Source organism: Pantherophis guttatus, chromosome 3, assembly GCF_059756535.1.
Source record: "Pantherophis guttatus breed Tessera chromosome 3, ASM5975653v1, whole genome shotgun sequence".
Taxonomy (NCBI): domain Eukaryota; kingdom Metazoa; phylum Chordata; class Lepidosauria; order Squamata; family Colubridae; genus Pantherophis; species Pantherophis guttatus.
The window spans coordinates 116,215,675-116,229,998 of NC_142065.1; the positions used below are offsets into that span (position 1 = coordinate 116,215,675).

General features: G+C 44.4%; 1 protein-coding gene and 1 pseudogene across 2 annotated transcripts in view; one reads left to right on the plus strand and one right to left on the minus strand.

Annotated features, from left to right (window-relative positions):
- Window positions 1-14,324, minus strand: part of KAT14 (lysine acetyltransferase 14) — a 102,968-nt gene that overhangs the window by 38,453 nt on the left and 50,191 nt on the right. For both annotated transcript variants that reach the window (XM_060686743.2, XM_060686746.2), the window contains one exon: window positions 1,838-2,019. In XM_060686743.2, coding sequence (XP_060542726.1) covers window positions 1,838-2,019 — 182 coding nt within the window. The remainder of the gene's footprint in view (window positions 1-1,837; window positions 2,020-14,324) is intronic.
- On the plus strand, window positions 4,708-5,754 carry LOC148114786 (uncharacterized; annotated as a pseudogene).

The following is a 14,324-nucleotide window of genomic DNA, read 5'->3' on the forward strand; positions in this document are numbered from 1 at the left end:
ACTCGGGATGCCTGGGTCGGGATGGAACAAGTCGCACTGCCTAACCTGACGAGGGGACAATTTGGTGCCCCACAAGCTCCTTGCCTCCCCAAACTGCTGGCTGCTCTGGTGACAGTGAAGGGCTGCCCCTGCTGCCTCAGCAACCCCCCCCACCACAGGCACATGCACAGGAGGTGGAGAGAGCATAGGGCCTAGCATTCCCAATGACCGTCTTGCCCCGCAGGCTGACCATATTCTGAGCACTTCCCTTTCACCAACCCCACGTTTGCCGTCTTCTATGCGCTTGGCATAGAAGGGGAGGGTTAGGGCCGAGGTGATGGTGGCCGGCCCGAGCACATGGGGGCTGGCATCCCGGGTGAAAGGGAAGTGCTCAGAATGTGGCCAGCCTGCGGGGCAAGACAGTCATTGGGAATGCTAGGCCCTACGCTCTCTCCACTCATGTGCATGTGCCCGGGGGAGGGGGAGGCTGAGGCAGCAGGGGCCAGCCCCTCTATGTCTGCAGGGCAGTCCTGTGGGTCACATCCAGGGTGGGAAAAAAAATCAATGATTTTTTTAAAAAAAATCAAAAAAATCAGATTTTTTTGATTTAAATCGGATTTTTTTTATTTAAATCGAATTTATTTTAATAAAAAACTTTTGGGGTAAAAATCTATCGTAAGATAGTTTTCTATTTAAGATACATAAATAATTTAGTTTATTCAGCATGAAATGGAGCTTAGTTATGTAGCATGAGGCTGCATATTCTGCAACACTGGGACTTTCGGTGAGTCAACAGTGGGTCAAAGGAGTAGCAGAGATGACAGTTGCTCTTTAAAAATTATGATATAAATCGAGTTGATTTAAATCAAGCCTTTTTACTAGTGATTTAAATCAAGATTTAAATTGTGATTTAAATCAACCTCGATTTAAATCAAATCCACCCTGGTCACATCTAAGCACATCACAGGCTGGATCTGGTCTGCGGGCCTTGTATTTGACATGTCCGGTCTAGTCTAACAAAAAGAAGGAGTGGGGTGACCTGATAGTCGTCTTTCAATATTTGAGGGGCTGTCACAGAGAATAGAGGGTTGACCTCCAAAACACCTGTGGGTAGGAGAAAAAGTAATAGATGGAAGTTTATCAGAGATATCCAAGTATTAATTAATTAACAATTAAGGAGAAATTTGCTGTCAGAACAATTAATTAGTGGAATGGCTTACCTCCAGAAGAAGAGATTGGACAACAATTTGCCCAAATTATATAGGGTCTCCTGACTGAGCAGAAGGTTGTACTAGAAGACCTCCAAGCTCCCTTCAAACCCTATTATTCTGTATAGGTAGTCCTCAATTTATGACCACAATTGAGCTCAAAATTTCTGTTGCTAAGGAAGACAATTGTAAAATTGCCCAATTTTACAATCTTTCTTGCCACAGTTGTTAAAAGTGAATAACTGCAGTTAGCAGCACAGTTGTAAAGTGAATCTGGCTTCCCTATTGACTTTGCTTGTCATAAAGTTGCAAAAGGTGATCACATGAACTTGGGACACTGCAACTATCATAAATATGAACCAGTTGCTAATTTTGATCACATGACCATGGGAATGCTGCAATGGTCATAAGTGTGAAAAACAGTCATAAGTCACTTTTTTTCAGTGCCATTATAACTTCGAATGAACTGCTATAAGTTGAGGATTACCTGTATTTCTGTACTTTTATATTTTGTGATGCATAAAATTAACTCTCAGATAATTTTTCAAAGCTTGCACACATTCCCTTTCCACTCCCCAAAATGCCTATGAACCTAGGCTTAGCTTGAATCTTGAAATACGCAGATTTATATGCAGTTCATAAAGCCCTACCTTTTGCTTTTAGAGAAGACACAGAAAGTTTCTCTCCTTCAGGCTTCATTATAGGGGGCCTATTATGAACAAGTTTCCACCATCCTGGTTCTCCGAATTCCTGAGCCCCTGAGCGAAAATACAGAGGGCTTCCCACAGAAAGGCAACCAGCAACAGTGCTCCACCATGTAGATGTCTTCTTTCTAAATAATTAGATGGGAATAAGGAATTTAGCATTATGATTTTTAGATAACACCTTTAACATTTATACCAACATCTAATAACATGAAGCTCTATAAACTACAGGCATTACTCAATATCCTTGTTTAATGACCACTCAGTCAACGACCATTCAAAGTCATGACGGTACTGAACAAGTGGTATAGACAACCGGGCCTCCAAGTTCCAATTGGCCCAGGATCCCCGTAGTCACATGACTGCAATCTGGGTGCTTGGCAACTATTTGCAACCTTTCCTGCTGGCTTCCCACACAGTCAAGGAAGTTTGAAAGGAAGTTTGCAAGTTGCTTTTGTGAGCTGTTTGCACCCTTGCAGCTCTTTCTCCTGAGGAGTTTGACTATAGTGTGTACAAGATCCCAGGGAATCATTCCCAGGGATTTTACTCCACAGTACATGTGCCCATAGAATCCCCGTCTAGTGGCAGCCACCTGCACATCCTCACCTGGTAGCAACTACCCCCGGCCCCGATCATACATCGCAATGCAGTAGTCACTTACCTATCCACTAGATGCCTATGGGCTGCCTTGGACTTGCAACTTCCTGCCAGTTTCCCCACTGATTTTGCTTATTGGCAGCCAGCAAAAAATTGTCAGCATTTCTTGCTTAATGATAGCAATAGGGACTGCAGGGTTTGCCATTACTAAGCAATGCAGTCATGTGAGATCACACTTTATGATTGCAGTGATTAGCAATAGAAATTCCAATCCCAAAAACAATCATTAACTAATTGTAATAGCTATTTCTGTTGTCCTCCAGTTCATAAGTACCTTCAGATCAAAATTAGCATGTGAAGTTAACTTCTATTGTAAAATATAGTATTTTTAACATCTCAATTAGATGAACTCACTGATTTCTGCTTTAAAAGACACACAGGAATCCAAAAGATAGTAAAAATGTTTTCCTGAATTCTCTAATTTTAAATCTATTAAAATGTGACATATACATATTAAAATGGATGCCCAGTTCCTTTATTTCTGATTCTACAGTATGTGCTTTTGAATATTAAGTGAAACATTACATGACTGCCACAAAGCTATTTTTGCAGGTTTGTGTAAATCACCCAGTTTTTAAACAAGACATCACATGAAATAAAATTTTATTGCTCCACTTTGCTTATTGTCAGTTGGCTGAGAAGAGTGCAAATGGCAACCATGTGACCATGGGACACTGTGACCATCATAAATACAAGGACTAGTTGTAAAGTTACTTTTTCAATGCTTTAGTAACTTTGAATGATCTTTAAACAGGGTAGATGTTTTATTTAGATAATTTGTTTTATTTTAACAACTACTCTTAAATTATTATTATTCTAGGCTTATTAAAATTATTAAATTATCTAGAAGGAATTCTGGAACATTTCTAGTTGCTGATCCATATCTAGACATCAAAACATATTTTACCTCAACATACTGCTATTCCACACTTTTGATCAGTGGCACTTGTATTACAATTCTTCAAATAATAAAAAATCATCATTTAATATCTTAAATAGACAGAAAAGTGAACATCATACTCCACACAGATTCTCCAACCAAACTTTTAAAAAACTTTATTCAATAATGGAATGTGGCCTTGTGGTTTTTAAAATACAGTACAGTATAAACTCATTTAGTTTAATTGACTAATTGGGACACAGGTGTCAATTATTAACAAACTGGTTAAATTGGAGAGTAATCCTGTGACAATTTGCATAAATACAATTTCCTGTTGCAGACTATTGATCCATTTCATACTAAGTCCGCTGAATTAAGATCCAATACATTAAGATTTCATGTACCATATATTTAAGAAAGTTACAATAACTGAAAGTATAAGCAAGCTGTAAGCAAGCAATTTATAAGTATGAAAATTTATTTATTTATTTATTTATTACATGTATTTATATGCCACCACTCTCCCGAAGGACTCAGGGCGGCGAACACAAGTTAAGAAACAAGTACAATAAAATCATAATTTAATCCAAATAATTAATTAGTTGTAAATAATAAAGCCCGGAATCAGTCTCAGCCTATTTGTTTGAAAATAGGGTTTGGGGGATAACCCACAGGGGTTGGGGGGAGCTGGGGGGGCTAGTTCCTATATTGGGGAGGGCGTTGCCATCAACATCATGGGTGGGAGGGGCAGATATGGCGGGAGCAGGGGGCCATATCGTGTTAGGGGAGGACGCACTCGCTATCTGCGAGCGTTTGCGTGCTCCGGCCCTCAATGCTTGTCTCGCACCCCGGGTTGTTCAGATCCTCAGGCCCTGGGCCTTCGGTTGATGTTGTGCAATGCCAGGTCTGTGGTAAATAAAGCCCTCCTCATTTGTGATCTGGTTCAGGAGGGGGGTGCGGACCTGGTAGGTATTACAGAGACCTGGTTGGGCCAGGAGGGGGAGGGTGTTGGATCCTTATCCTACGGTTGGGTAGATAATATGTACTGTAACTTTAACTGCTACAAGATGACTAATTGATTAAGTGGTTAAAACAGAAATAAAAGGAAGGCAGGAAGTTCATTCACTCCTTCTCACTCCTGCTCGTGATATTACTGCTAGAGATACTGTGACGGTGTTACGGAACTAGAACTGTAAGCAAACTTTGTTTTGTATTGAAAGTGTTCTCTTTGTTTATGAGAAGCCAAGTTTGTTTGTTTTACAAGTAAAGACTATTTATTTTTCTAACGACGTTCAGAGTCTGAGAGTATCTGTGTTGCAACGCTGTCTGGTCCGTCGCTCTACTCTGCAGAGGGCAGTTTACCCTCAACACGGGGTCCCCCTCATTGAGATGTGCCCTCCGGGTTTCTATGCATTCCATCAACCGAGGTCCCAGGGGAGAGGTGGGGGGGTGGCGGTTCTCGTAAAGGAAGGTCTCGCCCCAAGGGAGGCCACTGTACCTCAGATAGCCAGATGTGAGTCCCTCCTTGTGAAATGGGGACAAGGGAGGTAGATGGGCTTGCTGATTACGTACCTGGCTCCCTGCCACGTGTCAGCGGCCCTGCCCGAGCTCCTCAACGTGATTGCCGAGGTGGCGGTGGAGACCCCCAGTCTTATGATGATGGGGGACTTTAACCTGCCGTCTGTCGGCGAAGCGTCTGAGGCGGCTCGGGAGTTCATGGCTTCCATGATGGCCATGGACCTGACCCAATTAATTTGTGGACCCAGGCACACGGGAGGACACACTCTGGATCTGATTTTTGTCTCTGGGCAGTGGATGAATGATCTCGAGATAGGGGAGATAGTAATTGAGCCCTTGTCATGGTCGGATCATTCCCTTCTTAGGCTTGACTTTCTAACAGCCACACCCTGCCACAGGGAGGCAGAACAGACCAGATGGTTCCGCCCCAGGCGCCTGATGGATCCTGATAGGTTCCAGATGGAGCTTGGGCCATTACCTGAGGCTCTGACTCATGGCTCGGCTGAGGAGCTGGTGGCCGCCTGGGATAGGGCGGCCGCTGACGCTTTGGATCAAGTCGTGCCTGTGCGGCCTCTGACCTGTCGCCGAGTCTACCTGGCTCCTTGGTTTTCCGAGGAGCTGAGGGGGATGAAGCGCCAGAAAAGACGCCTAGAGAGCAGTTGGAGATCTAGTCACTCCGAATCTGACCGAACACTGGTAAGATCTCATATTAAGACTTACCTAGTGGTGATAAAAGCGGCAAAATGTAACTATTTTTCTGCTCTTATCGCATCGGCAGATAATTGCCCGGCCACCCTGTTTAGGGTGACCCGTTTCCTCCTCCATCTGGGAGCGCGGGAGGATCCCTTGCAGAGTCGTGCCGAGGATTTTGTTCAGTATCTGCACGATAAAATCACTCAGATTCGGGAAGGCTTGGTCTCTGACTGGGTAGGTACAGACAGGATGGTGGGTGCCGGTCTTAAGACTGCCATTTGGGAGGAGTTCGACCCTGTTGCTCCCGAGGACATGGACAGGATACTGGGGCGGCTGAACGCGACATGTTTATTGGACCCATTTCCCTCCTGGTTGGTGCTGGCCTCCCGGGAGGTTATGCGAGGCTGGCTCCAGGGGATTATCAACGCTTCCTTGAGTGAGGGTGTTTTGCCATCCGCCTTGAAAGAGGCGGTGGTGAGGCCCCTCCTCAAGAAGCCTGCTCTGGATCCGGCTGTTTTGGCTAACTATCGTCCAGTCTCCAACCTTCCCTTCTTGGCGAAGGTTGTTAAGAGTGTGGTGGCGCGACAGCTTCCTGGGTACCTGGATGAAGCTGTCTATCTGGATCCGCTCCAGTCCGGCTTCAGGCCTGGGCACAGCACAGAAACGGCATTGGTCGCGTTGGTGGATGATCTCTGGAGGGCTCGGGATAGGGGTTGTTCCTCTGTCCTGGTCCTGTTAGATCTCTCAGCGGCTTTTGATACCATTGACCATGGTATCCTGCTGCGCCGGTTGGAGGGGTTGGGAGTGGGGGGCACCATTCTGCGATGGTTCTCCTCCTATCTCTCTGACCGGTCGCAGTTGGTGTTGGCAGGGGGGCAGCGGTCGACCCCGAGGCGCCTTGTTTGTGGGGTGCCTCAGGGGTCGGTCCTCTCGCCCCTTCTGTTCAACATTTATGTGAAACCGCTGGGTGAGATCATCCGTGGCTTTGGGGTGGAGTTCCATCAGTACGCTGATGATACGCAGCTGTACATCTCCACCCCAGGCCATCCCAACGATGCCCTTGAAGTGATGTCCCAGTGCCTGGAGGCCGTGCGGATCTGGATGGGGAGTAACAGGCTCTGACTCAACCCTTCCAAGACCGAGTGGCTGTGGCTTCCGGCGTCCCGATATAGCCAGCTGATGCCATGGCTGGCTATTGGGGGCGAGTTATTGGCCCCCACGGATAAGGCTCGCAACTTGGGTGTCCTCCTGGATGCACGGCTGTCTTTAGAAGAGCAGATTCGTCAGTTGCGTCCCTTTCTGGATCAGGATTCCTTACGCACAGGCACTCAGACGCTCGTCACTTCCTGCCTGGACTATTGCAATGCTCTCTACATGGGGCTCCCCTTGAGGAGTACCTGGAGGCTCCAACTGGTGCAGAATGCAGCCGCGCAGGGGATTATGGGAGCAAGGGGTCGCTCCCACGTGACACCTCTCCTGCGTGAGCTGCATTGGCTTCCAGTGGTCTTCCGGGTGCGCTTCAAGGTGTTGGTTACCACCTTTAATGTCACTGCGTTATTTTATTTACCAGCTGAGCTCATTATTTCTGGACTGTCAGACTCTCCGTAGCTTGCTTGCCAACTTCTTATCAGTAAGCTACGTGTTTCCGTACACACCCACATTCCTTCACTTGCTCTTCACTCTCTCTTTCCTTTGTTCTCTTGCCAGAGGTCCGGCTCAGATAGCCGGCAAGAATTACTTTCAAAAATGTAACAATTAACTTTTCTTAGTTAGTGAGGTGTTTTATTTTCTTTATAACAAATAAATGAGTTTTATTAGAAACTTTTCCTCGCGTTTCTTTTCAGATTATTACAACTTGGAATAAGCCACGATGCATCTCCTCTAAACCAGGGTAATTAGTCCCAGAGCCAAACATGGGATTAATAAATGCCCTGACATTCTGGTAGCACGAGGATGGTTTGATTTATGGCTTTTTCCTTGTTTTTGTTACTTCTGATAAGAGCGCATAGGCAATTAGTTTTTAGCTACTGAGGTACGCTAATTATATTGCTGAGATGCCGAAACAGAAGAAAAAAAGGCAAAGTGAAACCAAGACCACTCTTCGTAAATGATTTGATTGATCTTTCCAACGAAGAGGTGGCAGAAAGGAGGTTTCCAGATTTCCAGCCCCTTACTACAGCCACACGCCTGGAACGAGAAGAAGCCGTGGGAACAGAAATGGAGACAGATAAGACAGAAGCTGTTTTTGAAGATGATGATTTACGACTGAGGTCAGTAACATTTTCTTCTGATCTTCCAAGCTCTGAAAAAGTCTCCCCAGAACCTTCTGAATTTGTAAAGCTCGGTGCAAGCACTGCTGAGCAAAATTCCTCCCACGCAGAGAGAGAAACAATTCATTATTCTCCTCGAAGCTCTAAGCTCACCCTGGATCAGCTGGCCATGAAAGCCTACCGTATAAAACTCTATGAACAGCAGCTATCCCAAGCAAAAATGGCTATATCTATGCTTGAGCAAGATATGGGAGATAACTTAAATTTTTCAAAAAGCGCCATATTGTCTTCTTGCTCAGAGCCAAAGACACTCCCCCTGGTGGATTCTGTGTCAGGCCAATTAAGACAGAGGGCACTGCATACATCACATGAAAGTCTCCCTGATCAAGTTACACATGTCTTACGTAACCACTCCTACTCTAAAGCATACAATGCCCCGTATGCAAAGCTGCCCAAAGGTGCAGCACCATCTGCTGGCAAAAGTAATTTACTACAGGAAGCTGAAATGCCACAAGTGTTTCCACAGGCCCAAACTCCAACACCCCCTGGCGGTGTTGGTGTCCTTTTAGATGGAACAAAGCAAAGGCAAATGATTGCATCTCCAGCAGGTCATGCCAATATTGCAGATCAAGCACAAATGGCAACTGGAATACAGCAGATTCCAGTGCATCAGCCACAGCAGCTACAAATGCCTGCATATGTGCCCCAGCCACAAGTGCAAATAGGGCCACCTCCTGGCCCGCCTCCAATGGCACAACCAAGACCATTTTTAGGTCCACAACAAGCACAGCAAATACCTCTGCCAGCACAGCCAGCGTACCAAGTGCAGGCTCCTCACCAGGCATTTTCTGTCTCTCCACTAACTGGTGAGTCAAAACTAAAAATGTCAGGACACAATTACAAAGCCTGGGTCAGTGAGATTACACTATTGCTTCTTAGAGAAGGCAGTCATTGTATGGTATTTAACCCACCTGCTCAACCATGGGACTTTGCAATACGAGATCTAGAGATAAGGGCTCGTACAACATTATTGATGTCCATGGATACTGAACTGCAGGTCACTTTTCCACCAAACACAACAGCCCGACAAATTTGGGCTGAATTGGAAAATTGCTACAGGCCTATCTCAATTGAATCTTCATGTTTACTCATGTCTGAACTCCACGGTTCGAGATTGAAACCCGGTGAACAAATTGGAGGACATTTGACCAAACTGAAAGGTCTGAGAACAGAATTGAGAGAAAGAGGCCATAACATTGAAGATATTCAAATGATCAGCATCATTATTAACTCTTTGAATTATGAATGGAAAGATGCTGTTACAAAAATTAACCAAGTCCCAATTGCTCAACGCACAGTGGACAATGTTTGTAGACTTTTGATTGAAGAAGAGGCATTCATGTTGGCCACGCCACACTTGAGAGGACCACCCGCATCAAGAGCTCCAGCTAGGCGCCCCTTCCGAGGAAGGACCTACGCTCCAAGGACGCCAAGATGCTACACCTGCAATCGTGTGGGACATGCCACCCGGGATTGTCCCCAACGAGTTCCAGTTCCTGTCACATACCAGCCCAGAGGAACAGACTCCAGAGGCAGAGGCAGAGGCGGTAAACAAGGTCGTCGTGGTCCCCGGCGTGATCCACAAACTCCATTCGCCACATTGGCTTTAACCAATGATCCACAACCTCAACCAGAGTACGACAGACGACTCCTGTGGACTTTGGACAGTGGTGCAGCATTGCATGTTACCTACAGAAAGGAACTTTTCACAGAGATGCACGAGCCTGAACCAGAACTACGTGAACTTTATTCTTTTTCAAATCATCCTTGTCAGGTCAAAGGAAAAGGAACTGTTTATGTTGAAGAGCTCGATGCATTCATTCCTGATGTTTATTACATACCAACAGCAACCAGTAATTTGCTTAGTCAGTATCACTTGTCTAGAATGTTAAAGTTCCAAGTTCACCACCTTGAAAAAGCAAGTTACATAGTTAAAGATGGAGATATTGTTGCTGAAACCATATTAATTGGTGGTGTTTATTACTTAAAGCCAAAGCCTAAACCACAAACACAGGCAAGTATGCAAACTCCAAAAAGGCAGAGCACAGGCCCAGAGAGAGATGCTCCAGAGAGAGATCCTGTTGCTATTCCAAAGGCTCCTAAAGCCAACAAAAACAGAGTTGGTAAACAGGTTGCTCAGAGCAAGCCTGAGGTTCCGCATAAAAATGTTAATGTTGAGAATTCACTAACAGGTAAACCTTTGCATTCCAGGTGTATCCACAAATGGCATAGAAGATTGGGGCATGCCAGTTTCCGTGTTCTTAGGAAGATGCCGGAGTTCGCAAAAGGTTTGGATCTAAAGGGGTGTAAGGTGTTTTTGGATTGTGCTGTATGCAAGAAGGCCAAATCCAAAGCAGCAGCCATTCCCAAACGCGCTACACGCCTGTCAACACGCATTTTTGATTTGGTTCACATTGACATAGTTGGTCCATTCCCACCATCATTTGGTGGTAGAAAATATTTTCTAACAATTGTTGATAATTACTCTAGATATGGATATGTATATCCTATGAAAGAAAAATCAGAGACTTTTCAGATCTTTAAAGACTTTGCAACCCTTGTTTCTACCCAACACCAAGTTCGCATCGCCAGAATCCAGAGTGATCGTGGTGCCGAATTCATGTCTCAGAGTTTCCAGGACTGGATGCGTAAGAATGGAATTATTCATCAGACGTCGGCGCCTTACACACCGGCTCATAATGGAGTCGCAGAACGAAGACAAGGAGTACTGCAAACCATGATGCGTTGTCTCCTAGAAGACGCCAACCTTGATATGATATACTGGGGTGAAGCTATCAAGTATGCAAATTACATTGTCAACCGTACTTGGAGCAGTGTAACAAATCAGACTCCTTTCTTCATGTTGTATGGCTACAAGCCCAATCTTAAAAACATCCATATTTTTGGTTCATATGCTATGGTGAACATTCCCTTAGCTCAAAGAAGAAAAGGAAGTCCAGCAGCAAAAAGACTGAGATTTATGGGTATTGATGATAACTCAAAGTGGAGCAAATTTATTGACTCTAAACATGTAATTGTGATTTCCCAATCTGCTAATTTTGAAGAAGATATTGACTGGTCCAGGATTCATTCCAATGATCCTGGAGTTTATTTTCCCAGAGATGATACTGCTGATGTTACGCAGATTGATGATCAAGATTCCACTGATTCTTCTCAACCCGATGTTCCGTCTTCGCAAGCCGCGGATGCTGACGCTAGCGACGAAAGTGAGGACGAGGACGAAGCAGAAGAAGATTGGACAGTTGTTCCGAGACGTTCCAAGAGGGTCACAAAAGGGATCCCTCCACAACGATATTCTTGGCAACTGACAAAAGCACCCTTGCCTTTGATTTGCAATGTCACACTTCCACCTGATAATTTCACACAAATCAAGCAGCTCCCTGATTCAGAGCAAGACAAATGGTATGAGGCAATGCAGGTTGAAATGGACAGTCTAAAGAAACTTAAAGTATTTACACCTGCAAAACCTCCAGCAAACAAAAAGGTCATTGGCACTCGATGGGTCTACAGAATCAAAAAGAAACCAAATGGTGAGTCACTGTACAAGGCCAGACTTGTAGCTCAGGGTTTCGCTCAACGTTATCCTGAGGACTACACAAATACTTACTCACCGACAGTCAGAACTGAGAGTGTAAAAATTGCTTTAGCAACTGCAACTATCCTTGGTTTAGAAGTTTTCCAGTTTGATGTTGACACGGCTTATCTACATGCAGACCTAGACGAAGAGATCTACGTGAGAAGTCCTCCAGGATTCCGACAGCAAGAAGGGGATACCTGGTTCCTAAACAAAAGTCTTTATGGTCTGAAACAATCTGGTTTAATGTGGTACTTATGTCTTACTGACAAACTAAATTCAATGGGCTTTATTAAGTCCGAAACTGATGAGTGCGTGTTCACAAAAAGATCTAACAATGCATATGAGATAGTTCTTGTTTATGTTGATGATATTGTTTATATTGGTCCAAATAAGCAAATGAGTGAAATTTTTGCCAAAGCTTTGCAGAGATACTTCACATTGAAATCATTAGGTCACATTAGCACTTATTTAGGTGTTCAGATTGAAAAGACACAGAAGGGGTTTAGTCTTTCACAAGAAGATAAAATTGAACAAATTTTGCATCATTGCAACATGAAAGATGCTAACACAACAAAGACACCCATGCAAACAGATTTTCATAACTTGACACAAGAAGAAAGTCCTGAATTCAAGGATCAAACACTTTATCGTTCAGTCATTGGGTCAATGTTATACATTAGTAGTTGGACCAGACCCGACATTGCACTTAGTGTTAACCTCTTATCACGACACGTAGGGAAAGCAAAACAGTTTCATTGGACATGTATTAAGAAATTATTGAGATACCTAAAATACACTAAACACATGAAGTTATTGTTAGAACCAACACATTCTGATTATGCAGAATTATGTTGTTATGCAGATTCTGATTGGGCAAGTGATAAGAAATCACGTAAAAGTACTTCAGGTTATATGATGTTCTTAAATGGATGTCCTGTTTATTGGCAAGTACGTAAACAGAATTTTGTTTCTTGTTCATCTACTGAAGCTGAATATGCTTGTGTTTCAGATGCATGTAATTCCCTAACTTGGTTTGATGCTTTAGTCACAGATATCTGGACACACCCGATCCGACCGATCACCGTGATGGAAGACAATGAATCGGTGGTTTATATTTCTGAATCTCATTTCACAGGTTCTAGGTCCAGACACATTGACATCCGTTATCAAAACATAAAGCATTTAGTGAAAAAAGGTTTTGTCAAAATGCAGTATGTATCTACACATGATCAAATTGCTGATATGCTCAACAAACCACTTCCAGCAGCTCAACACGAGTATCTGCGTGAGAAGATGTGCCTTATTTGATGATGAACTGATATTCGCTCAACTGGCAAAAGAAGGGGAATGTCACTGCGTTATTTTATTTACCAGCTGAGCTCATTATTTCTGGACTGTCAGACTCTCCGTAGCTTGCTTGCCAACTTCTTATCAGTAAGCTACGTGTTTCCGTACACACCCACATTCCTTCACTTGCTCTTCACTCTCTCTTTCCTTTGTTCTCTTGCCAGAGGTCCGGCTCAGATAGCCGGCAAGAATTACTTTCAAAAATGTAACAATTAACTTTTCTTAGTTAGTGAGGTGTTTTATTTTCTTTATAACAAATAAATGAGTTTTATTAGAAACTTTTCCTCGCGTTTCTTTTCAGATTATTACAACTTGGAATAAGCCATGATGCATCTCCTCTAAACCAGGGTAATTAGTCCCAGAGCCAAACATGGGATTAATAAATGCCCTGACATTTAAAGCGCTCCATGGCATAGGACCTGGGTATTTGCGGGACCGCCTTCTGCCGCCGATAGCCTCCCACCGACCAGTACACTCCCACAGAGAGGGACTCCTCAGGGTGCCGTCAACCAGGCAATGTTGGCTGGCGACCCCCAGGGGGAGGGCCTTCTCTGTGGCAGCTCCCGCCCTCTGGAACAATTTGCCCCGGAGATAAGAAGGATATCGGATCTCCGGGTCTTTCGCCGTGCCCTGAAAACTTTTCTTTTCCATCAAGCAGGGCTGGTGTGAAAGCCCCCCCCCTTTTTTAGTTTTTTAGTTGTTTAGCTTTTAATCTGTCAATGGGTTTTAATTCGAATAGTTCTAAAATTGGCCCAAAGTATATAATTCTTTTAATAATTTTAAATTTTGTATTGTTATGTGTTTTAGTTTTGGCTGTGCACCGCCCTGAGTCCACTAGGAGAAGGGCGGTATACAAATTGAATAAAATAAAAATAAATAAATAAATAAAAGCCAAGTCTTCAAGTCCCGACGGAAGGAGCGGAGATCAGGAGCCGTCCGGAGCTCAGTAGGTAATTCATTCCAGAGGGTGGGAGCACCCACAGAGAACGCCCTACCCCTGGGCACAGCAAGGTGACATTGGCTCGCCGTTGGAACCCTGAGGAGAGCGGCCCTATGTGAGCGAACAGGATGGTGAGAGGCAGGTAGGAGAAGGTCATGCAAATATCCCGGACCTAAGTCATGAAGGGCCTTATAGGTGAGGACTAGCACCTTGAAGCGGACCCGGAGAGCCACTGGTAACCAGTGCAGCTGACGCAGGAGGGGTGTTATATGGGAGTAACGAGGGGCTCCCATAACAACCCGTGCAGCTGCATTCTGGATCAGCTGGAGTCTCCGGGTGCATCTCAGGGGCAGGCCCATGTAGAGGGAATTGCAGTAATCCAAAATATCAGAGCATTTTATTTTACTAAAATTGCTGATGTTCTAGAGATTTCCTTGAATCATATTTGGTTAACGTTACAACTACTAGAC